At 53.7% G+C, this 22,563-nt stretch overlaps 2 protein-coding genes across 2 annotated transcripts in view; both read left to right on the forward strand.

Annotated features, from left to right (window-relative positions):
• The window catches only part of RNF31 (ring finger protein 31), a 32,249-nt gene extending 27,066 nt beyond the window's left edge, over window positions 1-5,183 (forward strand). The window contains 6 exon segments of the mRNA XM_061444264.1: window positions 708-825; window positions 1,633-1,751; window positions 2,929-3,042; window positions 4,579-4,636; window positions 4,743-4,839; window positions 4,931-5,183. Coding sequence (XP_061300248.1) covers window positions 708-825; window positions 1,633-1,751; window positions 2,929-3,042; window positions 4,579-4,636; window positions 4,743-4,839; window positions 4,931-5,183 — 759 coding nt within the window.
• Window positions 5,184-8,411: 3,228 nt separating this feature from the next.
• LOC133264317 (interferon regulatory factor 9-like) lies at window positions 8,412-12,336 on the forward strand. Its single transcript, XM_061444265.1, has 4 exons — window positions 8,412-8,564; window positions 9,684-9,894; window positions 10,842-11,039; window positions 12,275-12,336. Exons 1-4 carry the CDS (start codon window positions 8,412-8,414, stop codon window positions 12,334-12,336), a joined length of 624 nt encoding a protein of 207 aa, XP_061300249.1.
• The last annotated feature ends 10,227 nt before the right edge of the window (window positions 12,337-22,563 follow it).

Genomic DNA, 22,563 nt, shown 5'->3' on the forward strand with positions numbered 1-22,563 from the left:
GAGCTGGGGGGTCTCTATGGGGCTCTATGGGGGGCTGTGGGGTCTCTATGGGGCTCTATGGGGGGCTGTGGGGTCTCTATGGGGCTCTATGGAGAGCTGGGGGGTCTCTATGGGGCTCTATGGGGGGCTGTGGGGTCTCTATGGGGCTCTATGGGGGGTTGGGGGGTCTCTATGGGGGGCTGGGGGGTCTCTATGGGGCTCTATGGGGGCTGGGGGGTCTCTATGGGGGGCTGGGGGGGCTCCATGGGGCTCTATGGGTCTCTGTGGGGTCTCTGTGGGGCTCTATGGGGTCTCTATGGGGGTCTGTGGGGTCTCTATGGGGTCTATGGGGGCTCTATGGGGCTCTAAGGGGTGTCTTTGGGGTATCTATGGGGGTCTATGGGGTCTCTATGGGTCCCTATGGCTCCCTATGGGGGTCTCTATGGGTCCCTATGGGTCCCAATGGGTCTCTATGGGTCCCTATGGCTCCCTATGGGGGTCTCTATGGGTCCCAATGGGTCTCTATGGGTCCCAGTGGCTCCCTATGGGGGTCTCTATGGGTCCCAATGGGTATGTATGGGTCCCTATGGCTCCCTATGGGTCTCTATGGGTCCCAATGGGTCTCTATGGGTCCCTATGGCTCCCTATGGGGTCTCTATGGGTCCCTATGGGTCCCAATGGGTCTCTATGGGTCCCTATGGGTCCCAATGGGTCTCTATGGGTCCCAGTGGCTCCCTGCCCACGCCTCCCTGTCCTGCGCTGCCTTTGAGGCCTGGCTCGGCTCCAGCGCCCCCCAAGCGGCGGCCGCCGTGGGGCTGGAGGACTTCCTGCAGGAGCACAGCATCGGTGCGCTAGGGGGCGCTGTGGGGCGGCTCTATGGGGGCTCTATGGGGGCTCTATGGGGCTCTATGGGGGCTCTATGGGGCTCTATGGGGGCTCTATGGGGATCTATGGGGCTCTATGGCGGCTCTGTGGGGCTCTATGGGGGTCTGTGTGTCCCTATGGGGTCTCTATGGGTCTCTATGGGTCCCAATGGGTCCCTATGGGGTCTCTATGTGTCCCTATGGGTCTCTATGGGTCCCTATGTGTCTCTATGTGTCCCTATGGGGTCTCTATGGGTCCCTATGTGGTCTCTATGTGTCCCTATGGGTCTCTATGGGGTTCCTATGGGTCTCTATGGGTCCCTATGGGTCTCTATGGGTCCCTATGTGGTCTCTATGGGTCCCTATTTGTCCCTATGGGGTCTCTATGGGTCTCTATGGGTCTCTATGTGTCCCTATGGGTCTCTATGTATCCCTATGGGGTCTCTGTGGGTCTCTATGGGTCCCTATGTGTCCCTATTGGGTCCCTATATGTCCCTATGGGGTCTCTGGGGGTCTCTATGGGTCCCTATATGTCCCTATGGCGTCTCTATGTGTCCCTATGGGGTCTCTATGGGTCCCTATGGGGTCCCTATATGTCCCTATGGGGTCTCTGTGGGTCTCTATGGGTCCCTATATGTCCCTATGGGGTCTCTATGTGTCCCTATGGGGTCTCTATGTGTCCCTATGTGTCCCTATGGGTCCCTATGGGTCCCTATGGGTCCCAATGGTGTCTCTATGGGTCCCAATGGGTCCCTCTGGCTCTCCCCCTCGCTAACCCTGTGCCCCATAGGCTGCCCGAGCTGTGGGGCTCGCTTTGCCCTGGCCCGGGGGGGCTGCCTCCACCTCCAGTGCTCCCAGTGCCAGCACCAGTTCTGCAGCGGCTGCAGCCGCCCCTTCCACCCCCGCAACGTGAGCTTAGGGGGCGCTATGGGGCAGCTATGGGGCAGCTATGGGGCAGCTATGGGGCTCTATGGGGTCTCTATGGGGTTTCTATGGGTCTCTATGGGGCTCTGTGGGGTCTCTATGGGGTTTTCTATGGGGCTCTGTGGGGCTCTATGGGGTCTCTATGGGTCACTATGGGTCTCTATGGGTCTCTGTGGGTATCTATGGGTCTCTGGGTCATTATGGGGTCTCTATGGGGTCTCTATGGGTCACTATGGGGCTCTGTGGGGTCTCTGTGGGGTTTCTATGGGGCTCTATGGGTCACTATGGGGCTCTGTGGGTCTCTGTGGGTCATTATGTGGTCTCTATGGGGCTCTGTGGGGTTTCTATGTGGTCTCTATGGGGCTCTGTGGGTCTCTATGGGTCTCTGTGGGTCATTATGGGGTCTCTATGGGGCTCTATGGGGTTTCTATGTGGTCTCTGTGGGGTCTCTATGGGGTTTCTATGGGGCTCTGTGGGGTCTCTATGGGGTTTCTATGGGGCTCTGTGGGGCTCTATGGGGTCTCTATGGGTCACTATGGGGCTCTGTGGGTCTCTGTGGGTCTCTATGGGTCTCTATGGGTCATTATGGGGTCTATGGGGTTTCTATGGGTCACTATGGGGCTCTGTGGGTCTTTGGGGTTTCTATGGGGCTCTATGGGTCACTATGGGGCTCTGTGGTGTCTCTTTGGGGTCTCTATGGGTCACTATGGGTCTCTATGGGTCTCTGTGGGTATCTATGGGTCTCTGGGTCATTATGGGTCTCTATGGTGTCTCTATGGGTCACTATGGGGCTCTGTGGGGTCTCTATGTGGTTTCTATGGGTCCCTATGGGTCTCTATGGGTCTCTATGGGCCATTATGGGGTCTCTGTGGGTCTCTATGGTCTCTATGGTTCTCTATGGGGTCTGTGTGGGTTCTCTATGGAGTGTCTGTGGGTCCCTATGGGTCTCTATGGGGTCTCTATGGGGTCTTCATGGGTCTCTATGGGTCTCTATGGGGTCTCTTTGAGTCCCTATGGGTCTCTATGGGGTCCCTGTGTATCTCTATGGGGTCTCTATGGGGCTCTGTGGGTCTCTGTGTGGTTTCTATGGGTCTCTATGGGGTCTCTAAGGGCTTCCTATGGATCTCTATGGGGCTGACCCCCATCTCCCCCCCCCCCCCAGACCTGCCCCATTGAAAGCTGCCCCCTACGTGGCTCCCTCCATGGGCATCACCCCCGGGACTGCATCTTCCACCTGCGGGACTGGAGCCCCCCCCGCCTGCAGCGGCTCCTCCAGGTGCGCTATGGGGCGCTATGGGGCGCTATGGGTCTCTATGGGGCCCTATGTGTCCCTATGGGGTCTCTATGGGGCCCTATGGGGTCTCTATGGGTCCTTATGGGGTCTCTATGGGTCCCTATGGGGTCTCTATGGGTCCTTATGGGGTCCCTATGGGGTCTCTATGGGTCCTTATGGGGTCTCTATGGGTCCCTATGGGGTCTCTATGGGTCCTTATGGGGTCCCTATGGGGTCTCTATGGGTCCCTATGGGGTCTCTATGGGGTCTCTATGGGTCCCTATGGGGTCTCTATGGGTCCTTATGGGGTCTCTATGGGTCCCTATGGGGTCTCTATGGGTCCTTATGGGGTCCCTATGGGGTCTCTATGGGGTCTCTATGGGTCCCTATGGGGTCTCTATGGGGCCCTATGGGGTCTCTATGGGTCCTTATGGGGTCTCTATGGGTCCTTATGGGGTGTCTATGGTTCCCTATGGAGTCTCTATGGGTCCCTATGGGGCTCTGCGGGGTCTCTATGGGTCCCAAAAGGGTCTCTCTGGGTGTCTATGGGGCGCTATGAGGGGGTCTGTGGGGTGCTATGGGTGTCTGTGGGGCACTACGGGGTATCTATGGGGTGCTTTGAGCCCTATGGGGTGCTCTGCAGCTTCTGTGGGGCTCTATGGGGTCTCTGTGGGGTGCTGTGGGGTTTCTGTGGGGCTCTATAGGGTCAGTATGGGGTGCTATGGGGTTTCTGTCGGGCTCTATGGGGTACCTATGGGTCGGTATGGGTCTCTATGGGGCACTATGGGGTTTCTGTGGGGCTCTGTGGGGTGCTATGGGGTTTCTATGGGGTCTCAGGGTGCTATGGGTTTTTTATGGGGCCTCTGTGGGGTTTTTCTGGGTTTCTATGGGGTGCTATGGCACTCTATGGGGTGCTGTGGGGTTTTCTATGGGGCTCTATGGGGTCTCCCTGGGGTGCTGTGGGGTTTCTGTAGGGATCTATTGCTCTCTATGGGGTGCTATGGCTCTCTATGGGGGTCTCTATGGGTCACTGTGGGGTTTCTATGGGGCTCTGCAGGGTCTCTATGGGTGTCTGTGGGGGGTCGGTGGGTTGCTCTGGGTGTCTATGGGGAGCTCTGGGTTTCTATGGGGCTCTATGGGGTGCAATGAGGGGTCTGTGGGGTGCTTATGGGGTGCTATGGGTTTCTGTGGGGCACTACGGGGTATCTATGGGGTGCTTTGAGCCCTATGGGGCTCTATGGGGCGCTATGCAGCTTCTATGGGGTCTCTGTGGGGTGCTGTGGGGTTTCTATGGGGCTCCGTGGGCTTTCTATGGGGCTCTATGGGGTGCTATGGGGTTTCTGTAGGGCTCTCTGGTCTCTTTATGGGTCCCTATGGGGCGCTATGGCACTCAATGGGGTGCTGTGGGGTTTCTGTAGGGCTCTATGGGGTGTCTATGGGTCCCTATGGGGTCTCTATGGGTCCCTATGGGGCTCTGCGGGGTCTCTATGGGGTCTCTACGCCTCTCTATGGGGCTGCCCCCTAACCCCTCCCTTCCAGGACGCCTCCATCCCCTTCGAGACCCAGCCCCCCGCCGCCTTCCCCCCTCCCCCCGGCGGTAAGACCCCCCCCCCCCCCATTTCCCCCCATATCCCCCCCCCCATATCCACCCCACACTTATGGGTCCGCCCCCTATCCCCCCCCCCCCCTCTTCTGCCCCATAGGCGGCTGCCTCCTGCTGGAGCAGAAAGAAACCCCCTTAGGCCTCAAGGACCAACCCTGCGGTCGCCACGCCCCCAAAGACCACGCGGGGCTCTGCCGGTGAGCGCTTATGGGGCAGCGCTATGGGGCTGAGCGCCCCATAGAGCCTCCGACCCCCCTCCGTTCACGCCTCGCTCCTCCCCGCCGCTAGGGGGCACTACACCGAGTACCTCGTCGGCCTCGTCAACCTCCACGGCCTCGACCCGCTCCCCCTTTACGACCCGGATGAGCTCCGCGCCGCCGCCGAGCGCCACCTAGCGGCGGGGAGGACCCGGCGCCTGGATGGGGAAGGGGGCGTGGCCTACGAACGGCGCCTGCGCAGCCTCCTCCAACGGGAAGCGCCGCTTTGTGGTGGTGGTGGTGGTGGTGGTGGTGGTGGAGGCGCCGCCCCCCGAAACACGTGACCCCCGGAGGAAGCGCGGGGAAAAGACGCGTGGGGAGGGGGGGGGAAGGAGAGAGAGAGAGAAACGGGGGAGGGGGGGGTGGTTTTGGCGCGCTGTCGCGGGTTTTGGCGCGCTACGGCGGGTTTTGGCGCGCTATCGCGGTTTTAGGCGCGCTATCGTGGGTTTTGGCGCGCTGTCGCGGGTTTTGGCGCGCTGCCGCGGGTTTTGGCGCGCTGTCGCGGGTTTTGGCGCGCTACGGCGGTTTTAGGCGCGCTACCGCGGGTTTTGGCGCGCTACCGCGGGTTTTGGCGCGCTGTCGCGATAGGGGTTAGGAGCGCTGCCGCGGTTTTTGGCGCGCTGTCGTGATAGGGTTAGGAGCGCTACTGCGGTTTTAGGCGCGCTGTCGCGACTGGTTTTGGGCACGTTATCGCGGTTTTTGGCGCGCTGTCGCGATGGTGTGGGCGCTATCGCGACGGTGTTAGCGCTATCGCGGGTTTAGTCGCGCTGTCGCGACCGGTTTTTGGCGCGCTATCGCGGTTTTCGGCGAGCTGTCGCGATAGGGGTTAGGCCCGCTACCGCGGTTTTTGGCGCGCTGTTGCGATAGGGCTTAGGTGCGCCGCCGCGGTTTTTGGCGCGCTGTCGTGATAGAGTTAGCGCTGCCACGGTTTTAGGCGCGCTGTCGCGACTGTTTTTTGGCGCATTACCGCGATTTTAGGCGCGCTATCGCGATATTAGGAGCGCTGTCGCGGTTTTAGGTGCGCTATCGCGGGGGGTTTTGGGAGCGCTGTCGCGATAGGGCTTAGGTGCGCTGCCGCGATTGGTTTTGGGCGCGCTATCGCGGTTTTAGGCGTGCTATCGCGACGGTGTTAGCGCTATCGCTGTTTTAGGCGTGCTGTCGCGACTGGTTTTGGGCGCGCTATTGTTGTTTTAGGTGCGCTATCGTGGGGGGGTTTAGGAGCACTGTCGCGATAGGGGTTAGGAGCACTGTCACGACAGGGTTAGGAGCGCTGTCGCAATTTTAGGCGCGCTGTCACGACTGGTTTTGGGCGCGTTATCGCGGTTTTTGGCGCGCTGTCGCGACTGGTTTTGAGCGCGCTATCGCTGGGATTTTTAGGAGCGCTGTCGCGACAGGGTTAGGAGCGCTACCGCGGTTTTTGGCGCACTATCGCGACGGTGTTAGCGCTATCGCTGTTTTAGGCGCGCTGTCGCGACTGGTTTTGGACGCGCTATCGCGGTTTTAGGTGCGCTATCACGGGGCCTTTTAGGAGCGCTGCCGCGGTTTTAGGTGCGCTGTCGCGACAGGTTTTGGGAGCGCTGTCGCGATAGGGCTTAGGAGCGCTACCGCGGTTTTAGGCGCGCTGTCGCGACTGGTTTTGGGCGCCTTATCGCGGTTTTTGGCGCGCTGTCGCTATGGTGTGCGCACTATCGTGACAGTGTTAGCGCTATCACGGTTTTAGGCGTGCTGTCGCGATAGAGTTAGGAGCGCTGCCACGGTTTTAGGCACGCTGTCGCGATTTTTTTGGCGCATTATCGCGATTTTAGGCGCGCTATCGCGATATTTGTTAGGAGCGCTGTCGCGGGTGTAGATGCGCTATCGCGGGGGGGTTTGGGAGCGCTGTCGCGATAGGGCTTAGGTGCGCTACCGCGGGTTTTGGCGTTCTATCGCGACGGTGTTAGCGCTATCGCGGTTTTAGGAGCGCTGTCGCGGGTTTTGGCGCGCTGTCACGATAGGGTTAGGAGCGCTACTGCGGTTTTAGGCGCGCTTTCGCGACTGGTTTTGGGCGCCTTATCGCGGTTTTTTGGCGCGCTGTCGCGATGGTGTGCGCACTATCGCGACAGTGTTAGCGCTATTGTGCTTTAGTCGCGCTGTTGCGACCGGTTTTTGGCGCGCTATCGCGATTTTAGGCGCGCTATCGCGATATTTTTTAGGAGCACTGTCGTGGTTTTAGGTGCGCTATCGCGGGGGGGGTTGGGAGCGCTGCCGCGATTGGTTTTGGGCGCGCTATCGCGACGGTGTTAGCGCTATCGCGGTTTTAGGCGCGCTGTCGCGACTGGTTTTGGGCGCGTTATCGCGGTTTTTGGCGCGCTATCGCGATGGTGTTAGCGCTATCACAGTTTTAGGCGCGCTATCGCAGTTTTAGGTGCTCTATCACGGTTTTAGATGCGCTATCGCGACGGTGTTAGGTGCGCTATCGCGAGTGTTTTTAGGAGCGCTGTCACAGAGGGGTTTGGCGCTCTATCGCAACCGCTTTAGGTGCACTATCGCGACGGTTTTAGTCGCACTATCGCGATAGTGTGAGGCGTGCTATCGCGGGGGTTCTTAGGAGCGCTGTCACAGAAGGGTTTGGCGCTCTAGCGCAACAGTTTTAGCCGCGCTATCGCGATAGAGTTAGGTGCGCTATCGCGATAGTTTTAGGCGCGCTATCGGGGGGGGGGGGTGTCTGGCGCTCTGTCGCGACCGCTTTAGGTGCACTATCGCGACGGTTTTAGTCGCGCTATCGCGATAGTGTTAGTCGCGCCATTGCGGGGGGTTCGGCGCTCTGTTGCGACCGCTTTAGGTGCACTATCGCGACGGTTTTAGTCGCGGTATCGCGATAGTTTTAGGCGCGCCATCGCGGGGGGGGGTTCGGCGCTCTGTCGCGACCTCCTTCAGGCGCGCTATCGCGGTTTTAGGAGCGCTATTGCAATAGTGTTAGTCATGTTATCGCGACGGTTTTAGTCGCGGTATCGCGATAGTGTTAGTCGCGCCATTGCGGGGGGGGGGTTCGGCGCTCTGTCGCGACCTCTTTCGGGCGTGCTATCGCGGTTTTAGGTGTGCTATCGCGATAGTGTTAGCCGCGCTATCGTGACGGTTTTAGTCGCGCTATCGCGATTGTTTTAGGCACGCCATCGCGGGGTGGGTTCGGCGCTCTGTCGCGACCGCTTTAGGTGCACTATCGCGATGGTTTTAGTCGCGCTATCGCGATAGTGTTAGTCGCGCTATCGCAACAGTTTTAGTCACGCTATCGCGATAGTTTTAGGTGTGCCATCGCAGGGGGGTTCGGCGCTCTGTCGCGACCGCTTTAGGTGCACTATCGCGACGGTTTTAGTCGCGCTATCGCGACAGTTTTCGTCGCGCTATCGCGATAGTTTTCGTCGCGCTATCGCCATAGTTTTAGGCGCTCTATCGCGACGCTTCCTCCCCTCCACCCGTCTGTCGCGGGTTTTTCCCCCCCCCCCCCCGAGCCCCGCTGTCGCGACAGGCGCGCGATGTCGCCGCCCCCCCCCCTTCCCCAGCGTCGCCTGCGGGCCTGGCTGCTGGAGCAGGTTTCGAGCGGGCGCTACGAGGGGCTGGTGTGGGACGACCCCGAGCGGACGGCGCTGCGCATCCCATGGCAACGGGGCGGGAGCGCGCTCTGCAAGGTGACGTCATCACGTCGGGGGGGGTGGGCGGGGCCTCATGGGTCGCTATGGGGCGATGTGGGGCGCCGTTGAGGTCTACGGGTGCCGTTGAGGTCTATGGGTGCCGTTGGTCGCTATGGGGCGCTGTTGATTCGCTATGGGGCGCTGTTGAGGTCTATGGGTGCCGTTGGTCGCTATGGGGCGCTGTTGAGGTCTATGGGTCGCATCGATCCCTATGGGGCGCTGTTGAGCCCTATGGGTGCCATTGATGCCAATGGGTGCCATTGATCGCTATGGGGCGGTGTTGAGCTCTATGGGTCCCATCGATCCCTATGGGGCGCTGTTGATTCGCTATGGGGCGCTGTTGAGGTCTATGGGTGCCGTTGGTCGCTATGGGGCGCTGTTGAGGTCTATGGGTGCCGTTGGTCGCTATGGGGCGCTGTTGATTCGCTATGGGGCGCTGTTGAGGTCTATGGGTGCCGTTGGTCGCTATGGGGCGCTGTTGAGGTCTATGGGTCGCATCGATCCCTATGGGGCGCTGTTGAGCCCTATGGGTGCCATTGATGCCAATGGGTGCCATTGATCGCTATGGGGCGGTGTTGAGCGCTATGGGGCGGTGTTGAGCTCTATGGGTCCCATCGATCCCTATGGGGCGCTGTTGATTCGCTATGGGGCGCTGTTGAGGTCTATGGGTGCCATCGATCCCTATGGGGCGCTGTTGATTCGCTATGGGGCGCTGTTGAGGTCTATGGGTGCCATTGATCCCTATGGGGCGCTGTTGATCTCTATGGGGTGCCATTGATTTCTATGGGGTGCCGTTGAACATTGATCCCTATTGGCCCCATTGATCCCTATTGGTTCCATTGCCCCCATCACCCCATAGACCCCATTATCCCATTGACCCCCATCGCCCCATAGACCCCCATTGCCCCATAGACCCCCATTGTCCCCTGTCACCCCATAGCCCCCCATTGCCCCCCATCACCCCATAGACCCCCATCACCCCATAGACCCCTATCGCCCCATAGACCCCCATTGCCCCCCATCACCCCATAGGCCCCCATCACCCCATAGCCCCCCATCACCCCATAGCCCCCCATCACCCCACATCACCCCATAGCCCCCCATTGCCCCCCATAGGCCTGGGCTGAGTTCAAGGGCCGCCTGCCCCCCGGTGCCCCCCCGGACCCCGCTGCTTGGAAGTCCCGGCTCCGCTGCGCCCTCCATAAGAGCCCCGAGTTCCAGGAGCTGCCCCATAGATCCCAGCCCCACGGACGCAGCCCCTATAGGGTCTATAGGGTCCTGCCCCCCAGGCCCGAGCCGGGGAGCACAGGTAAGGGGGTCTATGGGGGCTCTATGGGGCGTCTATGGGGTGTCTATGGGGGTCTATGGGGGTCTATGGGGGTCTGTGGGGGCTCTGTGGGGGTCTATGGGGGGTCTATGGGGGGTCTATGGGGGTCTATGGGGGTCTGTGGGGGCTCTGTGGGGGTCTATGGGGGGTCTATGGGGTGTCTATGGGGGTCTATGGGGGTCTGTGGGGGGTCTATGGGGGCCTATGGGGGTCTATGGGGGTCTGTGGGGTGTCTATGGGTGTCTATGGGGGTCTATGGGGGTCTATGGGGCACTATGGGGTGTCTATGGGGGGGTCTATGGGGGTCTATGGGGTGTCTATGGGGGTCTATGGGGGGGTCTGTGGGGGGTCTATGGGGGGTCTATAGGTCTCTATGGGGTGTCTTTGGGTCTCTATGGGTCTCTATGGAGTCTCTATGGGTCTCTATGGGGCTCTATGTGGTCTCTATGGGGTCTCTATGGGGGCTCTATGGGGGCTCTATGGGTCTCTATGGGGTCTCTATGGGTCTCTATGGGGTCTCTATGGGGTCTCTATGGGGTCTCTATGGGTCTCTATGGGGTCTCTATGGGTCTCTATGGGGTCTCTATGGGGTCCCTATGGGTCTCTATGTGTCTCTATGTGTCTCTATGGGTCTCTATGGGTCTCTATGGGTCTCTATGTGGTCTCTATGGGTCCCTATGGGTCTCTATGGGGTCTCTATGGGGTCTCTATGGGGTCTCTATGGGTCTCTATGTGCTCTCTATGGGTCCCTATGGGTCTCTATGGGTCTCTATGGGGTCTCTATGTGTCTCTATGTGTCTCTATGGGTCTCTATGGGTCTCTATGGGGTCTCTATGGGGTCTCTATGTGTCTCTATGTGTCTCTATGGGGTCTCTATGGAGTCTCTATGGGGTCTCTATGGGGTCTCTATGGGGTCCCTATGGGGCCTCATTCCCTCCCCCCCCCAGGTGGGAAGCGACCCCGCCCCCAGCAGCCGCAGGCGCCGCCTCTGATTGGCTCTTCCGGAAGCCCCGCCCCCGAGGAGGAGGAGGCGGAGGCCGGGGGCGGAGCCTCCGACCCAGGCCCCGCCCCCTCCGCCACCCAGGCCCCGCCCCCCCACGTGACCCTCACCCTGAGCAGCCCCCAGCCGCTGCCCCCCGCCGAGGGTGAGGCCAATGGGGGGGGGTCTATGGGTCTCTATGGGGTCTCTATGGGGCTCTATGGGGCTCTATGGGGCTCTATGGGTCTCTATGGGGTCTCTATGGGTCTCTATGGGGCTCTGTGGGGCTCTATGGGGCTCTATGGGTCTCTATGGGGTCTCTATGGGGCTCTGTGGGGCTCTATGGGGCTCTATGGGTCTCTATGGGGTCTCTATGGGGCTCTGTGGGGCTCTATGGGGCTCTATGGGGTATCTATGTGGGCTCTATGGGGTATCTATGGGGGCTCTATGGGGCTCTATGGGGCTCTATGGGTCTCTATGGGGGCTCTATGGGGCTCTATGGGTCCTTATGGGTCCTTATTGGGTTCTCTGGGTCTCTATGGGGTCTCTATGGGGTCTCTATGGGGTCTCTATGGGGTCTCTATGCGTCTCTATGGGTCCCTATGGGGTCTTTATGGGGGCTCTATGGGGCTCTATGGGTCCCTGTGGGGTCCATAGGGGTCTATATGGGTCTGTGGGGTCTCTATGGGTCTCCTTGTGGTCTCTATGGATCTCTATGGGGTCTCTATGGGGGCTTTATGGGTCTTTATGGGGTCTTTGTGGGGCTCTGTGGGGTCTCTATGGGTCTCTATGGGTCCTTATTGGCTTCTATGGTTCTCTATGGGGTCTCTATGGGTCTCTAAGGGGTCTCTATGGGGTCTCTATGGGTCCTTATGTGTTTCTATGGGGCTCCCTATGCGTCTCCATGTGGTCTCTGGGGGGCTCTGTGTGGCTCTATGGGGTCTCTATGGGGTCTCTATGGGTCTCTATGGGTCCCTATGGGTCCCTATGTGTCTCTATGGGTCTCTATGGGTCTCTATGGGTCCCTATGGGTCCCTATGGGTCTCTATGGGTCTCTATGGGTCCCTATGGGTCCCTATGTGTCTCTATGTGTCTCTATGGGTCTCTATGTGTCCCTATGGGTCCCTATGGGTCCCTATGTGTCTCTATGGGTCTCTACATGTCCCTATGTGTCCCTCTGCCCCCCATAGGCCCCCATTGCCTCCTCGTCTCCCTCCTCGCCGCCGGCTCCCCCTGCAGTTCCCTCCTCCTGCCCCCCGGCGACTTCCTCCTCGAGCACCACCCCCCAGCTCCCCATAGCGCCCCTGCCCCACACCTCCTGCCCCGCCTCCTCCTCAGCCCCACTGCGCCCCATAGCCCTATGGGGCAGCTCCTTGTGGGGCTGGGCCTTTTGGTAGCCAGCACCCGCCGTGGCCTCTACCTCCGCCTCCGCCCGGGACCTCCGGGCCACCAGGGGGCGCTGAGGCTCCGCGCCCCACACGCGCCCCCCAACCTGCCCCACGGCCAGCTCGTCCTGGCCTTCGACGCCGAGCGCTTCCGGAAGGGTGAGAGCCATGGGGTCCATTGGGGTGCATTGGGGTGCATTGGGACCCATTGGGGTGCATTGGGACCCATTGGGGTCCATTGGGGTGCATTGGGGTCCATTGGGGTGCATTGGGTTGCATTGGGGTCCATTGGGGTTCATTGGGGTCCTATGGGGCCATTGGGGTGCATTGGGTCCATTGGGGTGCATTGGGGTGCATTGGGTCCATTGGGGTCCATTGGGGTGCATTGGGTTCATTGGGGTGCATTGGGGTGCATTGGGACCCATTGGGGTGCATTGGGGTCCATTGGGGTCCATTGGGTTCATTGGGGTCCTATGGGGCCATTGGGGTCCATTGGGGTTCATTGGGTTCATTGGGGTCCATTGGGGTGCATTGGGACCCATTGGGGTGCATTGGGGTTCATTGGGGTGCATTGGGTCCATTGGGGTCCATTGGGGTGCATTGGGGTCCATTGGGGTCCATTGGGGTCCATTGGGGTGCATTGGGATGCATTGGGACCCATTGGGGTCCATTGGGGTGCATTGGGACCCATTGGGGTCCATTGGGGTGCATTGGGGTGCATTGGGTCCATTGGGGTCCATTGGGGTCCATTGGGGTCCATTGGGTCCATTGGGGTGCATTGGGGTGCATTGGGGTGCATTGGGTCCATTGGGGTCCATTGGGTTCATTGGGTTGCATTGGGGTCTATTGGGGTTCATTGGGGTGCATTGGGTTCATTGGGGTCCATTGGGGTGCATTGGGGTCCATTGGGTTCATTGGGGTCCATTGGGGTCCATTGGGGTCCATTGGGACCCATTGGGGTCCATTGGGGTGCATTGGGGTCCATTGGGTTCATTGGGGTCCATTGGGGTCCATTGGGTCCATTGGGGTGCATTGGGGTGCATTGGGTCCATTGGGTTGCATTGGGTCCATTGGGGTGCATTGGGACCCCTTGGGGTCCATTGGGGTGCATTGGGGTCCATTGGGGTCCATTGGGGTGCATTGGGGTCCATTGGGTCCATTGGGGTGCATTGGGGTGCATTGGGACCCATTGGGGTCCATTGGGGTCCATTGGGACCCATTGGGGTGCATTGGGTTCATTGTGGTGCATTGGGTCTATTGGGGTCCATTGGGGTCCATTGGGGTGCATTGGGGTCCATTGGGGTGCATTGGGACCCATTGGGTCCATTGGGATGCATTGGGGTGCATTGGGACCCATTGGGGTCCATTGGGGTGCATTGGGGTCCTATGGGGCCATTGGGGTCCATTGGGGTGCATTGGGGTCCATTGGGATGCATTGGGGTCCATTGGGACCCATTGGGGTCCATTGGGGTGCATTGGGACCCATTGGGGTCCATTGGGTTCATTGGGGTGCATTGGGGTGCATTGGGGTTCATTGGGGTGCTTTGGGGTCCATTGGGTCCATTGGGGTTCATTGGGTTGCATTGGGGTGCATTGGGTCCATTGGGGTCCATTGGGGTGCATTGGGACCCATTGGGGTCCATTGGGGTCCTATGGGGCCATTGGGGTCCATTGGGGTCCATTGGGGTCCATTGGGGTCCATTGGGGTCCATTGGGTCCATTGGGGTGCATTGGGTTGCATTGGGGTCCATTGGGGTCCATTGGGGTCCTATGGGGCCATTGGGACCCACTGGGGTGCATTAGGACCCATTGGGGTGCATTGGGTTCATTGTGGTGCATTGGGTCTATTGGGGTCCATTGGGGTCCATTGGGGTGCATTGGGGTCCATTGGGGTGCATTGGGACCCATTGGGTCCATTGGGATGCATTGGGGTGCATTGGGACCCATTGGGGTCCATTGGGGTGCATTGGGGTCCTATGGGGCCATTGGGGTCCATTGGGGTGCATTGGGGTCCATTGGGATGCATTGGGGTCCATTGGGACCCATTGGGGTCCATTGGGGTGCATTGGGACCCATTGGGGTCCATTGGGTTCATTGGGGTGCATTGGGGTGCATTGGGGTTCATTGGGGTGCTTTGGGGTCCATTGGGTCCATTGGGGTTCATTGGGTTGCATTGGGGTGCATTGGGTCCATTGGGGTCCATTGGGGTCCTATGGGGCCATTGGGGTCCATTGGGGTCCATTGGGGTCCATTGGGGTCCATTGGGTCCATTGGGGTGCATTGGGTTGCATTGGGGTCCATTGGGGTCCTATGGGGCCATTGGGACCCACTGGGGTGCATTAGGACCCATTGGGGTCCATTGGGGTCCATTGGGTTGCATTGGGGTCCATTGGGGTTCATTGGGGTGCATTGGGGTCCATTGGGGTGCATTGGGACCCATTGGGGTGCATTGGGGTTCATTGGGGTCCATTGGGGTGCATTGGGGTCCATTGGGGTCCATTTGGTCCATTGGGGTGCATTGGGACCCATTGGGGTGCATTGGGTCCATTGGGTCCATTGGGGTGCATTGGGGTGCATTGGGGTCCATTGGGGTCCATTGGGGTGCATTGGGGTCCATTGGGGTCCATTGGGGTGCATTGGGGTGCATTGGGGTCCATTGGGGTCCATTGGGATGCATTGGGGTGCATTGAGACCCATTGGGGTCCCCATTTCCCCCCACCCCAGAGGTTCGGGAGCACCGGGAAGGGGCCCCACGGCCGGAGGCGAGCGTGAGCCTGGAGCTGGGAGAGGACCCCGGAGCAGGGATCTGCATCCAGGTGGGGGCCGGCATCCCATAATAACCCCATTGAACCCCATTATCCCCCATTACCCCCCCTTAAACCCCATTATCCCCCATTATAACCCCATTACATCCCATAATAACCCCACTGAACCCCATTATCCCCCATTATAACCCCATTACATCCCATAATAACCCCACTGAACCCCATTATCCCCCATTACCCCCCCTTAAACCCCATTATCCCCCATTATAACCTCATTACATCCCATAATAACCCCACTAAACCCCATTATCCCCCATTACCCCCCCTTAAACCCCATTATAACCCCATTATAACCCCATTACATCCCATAATAACCCCATTGTTCTCTATTACATCCCATAATAACCCCATCACACCCCATTGAACCCCATTACACCCCATAATGACCCCATTATCCCTCATTATATCCCATAATAACCCCATCACACCCCGTTATACCCCATTACACCCCATAGTAACCCCATTATAACCCCTTTACATCCCATAATACCCCTATTCCACTCCATAATACCCCTTTACATCCCATAATACCCCCTTTACACCCCATAATACCCCATTCCACCCCATAATACCCCTTTACACCCCATAATACCCCATTCCACCCCATAATACCCCCTTTACATCCCATAATACCCCCTTTTACATCCCATAATACCCCCCTTACACCCCATAATACCCCATTCCACCCCATAATACCCCCCTTTACATCCCATAATACCCCTTTACACCCCATAATACCCCTTTACACCCCATAATACCCCCATTCCACCCCATAATACCCCCTTTTACATCCCATAATACCCCTTTACACCCCATAATACCCCCCTTACATCCCATAATACACCCTTTAATCCCATAATACCCCCATTTCCACCCATAATACCCCCCTTTACATCCCATAATACCCCTTTACATCCCATAATACCCCCATTCCACCCCATAATACCCCCATTCCTCCCCATAATACCCCCTTTACATCCCATAATACCCCCTTTACACCCCATAATACCCCCATTCCATCCCATAATACCCCTTTACACCCCATAAACCCCCTTTACACCCCATAATACCCCATTCCACCCCATAATACCCCTTTACATCCCATAATACCCCCTTTACACCTTATAATACCCCCTTACATCCCATAATACCCCCCTTTACACCCCATAATACCCCTTTACACCCCATATACCCCCCTTACACCCATAATACCCCCTTTACACCCCATAATACCCCCTTTACATCCCATAATACCCCCTTACACCCCATAATACCCCCATTCCATCCCATAATACCCCTTTACACCCCATAATACCCCCTTTACACCCCATAATACCCCATTCCACCCCATAATACCCCTTACATCCCATAATACCCCCTTTACACCCCATAATACCCCCTTTACATCCCATAATACCCCTTTACACCCCATAATACCCCCTTACATCCCATAATACCCCCCTTTACACCCCATAGCCCTTTACACCCCATAATACCCCCCTTACACCCCATAATACCCCCTTTACATCCCATAATACCCCCTTACATCCCATAATACCCCCCTTTACACAACGCTAATACCCCTTTACACCCCATAATACCCCTTTACACCCCCATAATACCCCCTTTTACATCCCATAATACCCCCCTTACATCCCATAATACCCCCTTTACACCCCATAATACCCCTTTACACCCATAATACCCCATTCCACCCCATAATACCCCCTTTACCCCCATAATACCCCATTCCACCCCATAATACCCCCCTTTACATCCCATAATCCCCTTTACATCCCATAATACCCCCTTTTACATCCCACAATACCCCCCTTACACCCCATAATACCCCATTCCACCCCATAATACCCCCCTTTACATCCCATAATCCCCCTTTACATCCCATAATACCCCCTTTACATCCCATAATACCCCCATTCCACCCCCATAATACCCCCTTTACATCCCATAATACCCCTTTACATCCCATAATACCCCCATTCCACCCCATAATACCCCCATTCCTCCCCATAATACCCCCTTTACATCCCATAATACCCCCTTTACATCCCATAATACCCCCTTTACACCCCATAATACCCCATTCCACCCCATAATACCCCTTACACCCCATAAAACCCCCTTTACATCCCATAATACCCCTATTCCACTCCATAATACCCCCTTTACATCCCATAATACCCCCTTTACACCCCATAATACCCCATTCCACCCCATAATACCCCTTTACACCCCATAATACCCCATTCCACCCCATAATACCCCCTTTACATCTCCATAATACCCCTTTTACATCCCATAATACCCCCTTTACACCCCATAATACCCCATTCCCACCCCATAATACCCCCATTCCACCCCATATACCCCCTTTACATCCCATAATACCCCTTTACACCCCATAATACCCCCTTTACATCCCATAATACCCCTTTACATCCCATAATACCCCCATTCCACCCCATAATACCCCCATTCCTCCCCATAATACCCCCTTTACATCCCATAATACCCCCTTTACATCCCATAATACCCCCTTTACACCCCATAATACCCCATTCCACCCCATAATACCCCTTTACACCCCATAATACCCCCTTACATCCCATAATACCCCTATTCCACTCATAATACCCCTTTACATCCCATAATACCCCCTTACACCCCATAATACCCATTCCACCCCATAATACCCCTTTACACCCCATAATACCCCATTCCACCCCATAATACCCCCTTTACATCCCATAATACCCCTTTTACATCCCATAATACCCCCTTTACACCCCATAATACCCCATTCCACCCCATAATACCCCCATTCCACCCCATAATACCCCTTTACATCCCATAATACCCCTTTACACCCCATAATACCCCCTTTACACCCCATAATACCCCTTTACACCCCATAATACCCCCCTTACACCCCATAATACCCCTTTACACCCCATAATACCCCCTTTACATCCCATAATACCCCCTTTACACCCCATAATACCCCCATTCCATCCCATAATACCCCTTTACACCCCATAATACCCCCTTTACACCCCATAATACCCCATTCCACCCCATAATACCCCTTTACATCCCATAATACCCCCTTTACACCCCATAATACCCCCTTTACATCCCATAATACCCTTTACACCCCATAATACTCCCTTACATCCCATAATACCCCCCTTTACACCCCATAATACCCCTTTACACCCCATAATACCCCTATTCCACCCCATATACCCCCTTTACACCCATAATACCCCTTTACACCCCATAATACCCCCTTTACATCCCATAATACCCCCTTACATCCCATAATACCACCCTTTACACCCCATTAATACCCCCTTTACACCCCATAATACCCCTTTACACCCCATAATACCCCATTCCACCCCATAATACCCCCTTTACACCCCATAATACCCCATTCCACCCCATAATACCCCCTTTACATCCCATAATACCCCCTTTACACCCCATAATACCCCCCTTACACCCCATAATACCCCCTTTACACCCCATAATACCCCCTTTACATCCCATAATACCCCCTTTACACCCCATAATACCCCCATTCCATCCATAATACCCCTTTACACCCCATAATACCCCCTTTACACCCCATAATACCCCATTCCACCCCATAATACCCCTTTACATCCCATAATACCCCCTTTACACCCCATAATACCCCCTTTACATCCCATAATACCCCTTTACACCCCATAATACTCCCTTACATCCCATAATACCCCCCTTTACACCCCATAATACCCCTTTACACCCCATAATACCCCTATTCCACCCCATAATACCCCCTTTACACCCCATAATACCCCTTTACACCCCATAATACCCCCTTTACATCCCATAATACCCCCTTACATCCCATAATACCCCCCTTTACACCCCATAATACCCCCTTTACACCCCATAATACCCCCTTTACACCCCATAATACCCCATTCCACCCCATAATACCCCCTTTACACCCCATAATACCCCATTCCACCCCATAATACCCCCTTTACATCCCATAATACCCCCTTTACACCCCATAATACCCCTTTACACCCCATAATACCCCCCTTACACCCCATAATACCCCCTTTACACCCCATAATACCCCCTTTTACATCCCATAATACCCCCTTTACATCCCATAATACTCCTTTACATCCCATAATACCCCATTCCACCCCATAATACCCCTTTACATCCCATAATACCCCTTTACATCCCATAATACCCCCTTACATCCCATAATACCCCCCCATTCCGCCCCACTGCAGCTGGCCCAGGCCTTCGCCCAGCCCCTCCTGGACCAGCCCCATTGACCCCGCCCCTCGCTCCTCATTGGCCGCCGCTCCCTGAAGGCCCGCCCCCTCGCCGCGCTCTGATTGGCCGCGCCCTCGAAGCTCCTCCTTTAACCGAAATCCGCCTTTTTGGACCCAAAAGACGCCTTTGGGAGCCTTAGATGGAGTGGGAATGACGTCATAGCGGGCTTAGTTCACTTTATATCGCGATTGATTCGCTTGATATCGCGATTAATTCCCTTTATATCGCGATTAATTCACTTTATATCGCGTTTGATTCGCTTTACATCGCGATTAATTCGCTTTATATCGCCATTAAGTCACTTTATATCACGTTTGATTCTCTTTATACCGCGATTAATTCCTTTTATATCGCGATTAATTCGCTTTATATCACGATTAAGTCACTATATCGCGTTTGATTTGCTTTATATCGCGATTAATTCAGTTATATCGCGATTCATTCCCTTTATATCGCGATTAAGTCACTATATCGCGTTTGATTTGCTTTATATTGCGATTAATTCAGTTTATATCGCGATTAATTCCCTTTATATCGCGATTAAGTCACTTTATATCGCGTTTGATTCCCTTTATAGCGCGATTAATTCCCTTTATATCGCGATTAATTCGCTTTATATCGCGATTAAGTCACTATATCGCGTTTGATACGCTTTATATCGCGATTAATTCCCTTTATATCGCGATTAATTCCCTTTATATCACGATTAATTCGCTTTCTATCGCGATTAAGTCACTTTATGTTGTGTTTGATTCGCTTTATATGGCGATTAATTCCCTTTACATCGCGATTAATTCACTTTATATCGCGATTGTCACTTTATATCGCGTTTGATTTGCTTTATATCGCGATTAATTCCTTTTACATCGCGATTAATTCACTTTATATCGCGATTGTCACTTTATATCGCGTTTGATTTGCTTTATATCGCGATTAATTCCCTTTATATCGCGATTAATTCCCTTTATAGCGTGATTAATTCGCTTTATATCATGTTTAATTCAGTTTGTATCGCGATTAATTCACTATATCGCGTTTGATTCGCTTTATATCGCGATTAATTCCCTTTATATCGCGATTAATTCACTTTATATCGCGATTAATTCGCTTTATATCATGTTTAATTCAGTTTGTATCGCGATTAATTCACTATATCGCGTTTAATTCGCTTTATATCGAGTTTAATTCAATTTATATCGCGTTTAATTGATGTTATTTTGGGTTTAATTCATGTTGTTTTGGGTTTAATTCGCTTTATATCGCGTTTAATTTGCGTTATATCGTGATTAATTCACTTTATATCACATTTAATTCAGTTTATATCGCGATTAATTCACTTTATATCAGGTTTAATTCACTTTATAGCGCGTTTAATTCAATTTATATTGGGTTTAATTCACTTTATATCGCGTTTAATTGATGCTATTTTGGGTTTAATTCATGCTGGTTTGGGTTTAATTCACTTTATATCGCGTTTAATTCATTTTATATCGTGTTTAATTCGTTTTATATCGCGTTTGATTCGCTTTATATCACGTTTAATTCATGTTATTTTGGGTTTAATTCATGTTGTTTTGGGTTATTCAGTTTTTAAATCAAAATTTCAATGTTAAATTTAATATTTCAAAAATTTTCTATTTAAATTTTCCTTTAAAATTTCAATTTTAATCCGCTTTGAATTTGTTTCATTTTCACCCAATTTTCAGCTTGAAAGTTTAAAATTTAAATTTTAGATTTCAATTTTTTCCACTTCAATTTTAACTTTCTAGAAATTTAAATTTAAAATTTCAATTTTCACCTATTTTAATTTTCATTTTTCCCCAATTTTCACCCACATCTTTAGAATGTAAATTAGAAATCGAATTTTAATGTTATTTTCATCCAAATCTCAGGAAAAATCTAAATTTTAAATTCAGATTTTAAATTCCAATTTTAAATTTAAATTTTACACTTAATTTTGTAGTTTTTTCGAATTTAATTCCAATTTTTATCCGCTTTTAATTCATGCTTATCATTCTCACCCCATTCTCAAGATTTAAAATTTAATTTCAATTTCAAAAATTGAGATTTCAGATTTAATAAAATTGTCATAAATTTCATAAATTTCAATTCAAATTTTAAGTTTCATTTTAGTTTTTTCGATTTTAATTCCAATTTTAATCCACTTTTAATTCACTTATTTTTACCCCTCATTTTCATTTTTAGTTGAAAATTTGAAATTTCAATTTTCAATTTTAATTTTCATCCTAAAATTTAAGTTTTTTGCCCAATTCCCCTTTGTTTTCACCCGATTTCATCAACCAAAAAACTATCAATTTAAAAACCCGGCTTGAAAATAGAATTTTAATTGAATTAAACATTTGAAATTTAAAATTTTAAATTTAAATTTTTCATTACAATTTGTAATTTTAATTTTAAATTTCTATTTACGTCCTCGATTTAAAATTTCCATTTAAATTTTCAAACATTTTTCATTCGTTTTCCTCCAAATTTCCATTTCCGAACTCAAAATTTCCCAATTTCAATCTTCAAGTTGAATTTTCGTTCATTTTTCTGAAAATTTTCCATTTTCAGCTTCGATTTTCAGCCGTTTTTGAGGCATTTCCGTGCTTTTTCATCCCCATTTTCAGTCGGTTTTGTTCCTTTTCAGCCCCTCCGCCCATTGGCTCCTTATAGAGCCCCATAGAGCCCCATAGAGACCCCATAGAGGACACATAGAGCCCCATAGAGACCCCATAGAGACCCCATAGAGGACCCATAGAGCCCCATAGAGACCCCATAGAGGACCCATAGAGACCCCATAAAGTTTAATAGAGACCCACAGAGGACCCATAGGGACACCCTAGAGTCCCCTAGAGGACCCATAGAACCCCATAATCCCATACAGACCCATAGGGATCCCACAGAGCCCCATAGGGACCCCATAGATCCCCACAGAGCCCCATAGGGACCCCCTAGAGCCCCATAGAACCCCCATAATACCATAGAGCCCCATAGAGACCCCATAAAGTCCCATAGAGACCCACAGGGACCCCATAGAGAACCCCTAGAGCCCCATAGAGGACCCACAGACCCCCAATAAAACCCATAGGAGGACCCATAGAGCCCGCCA

The sequence above is a fragment of the Pezoporus flaviventris genome, unplaced genomic scaffold (assembly GCF_033815535.1).
Source record: "Pezoporus flaviventris isolate CSIRO_AGI_PZ_B2104156 unplaced genomic scaffold, CSIRO_AGI_Pfla_v1 ptg000746l, whole genome shotgun sequence".
Lineage (NCBI taxonomy): Eukaryota > Metazoa > Chordata > Aves > Psittaciformes > Psittacidae > Pezoporus > Pezoporus flaviventris.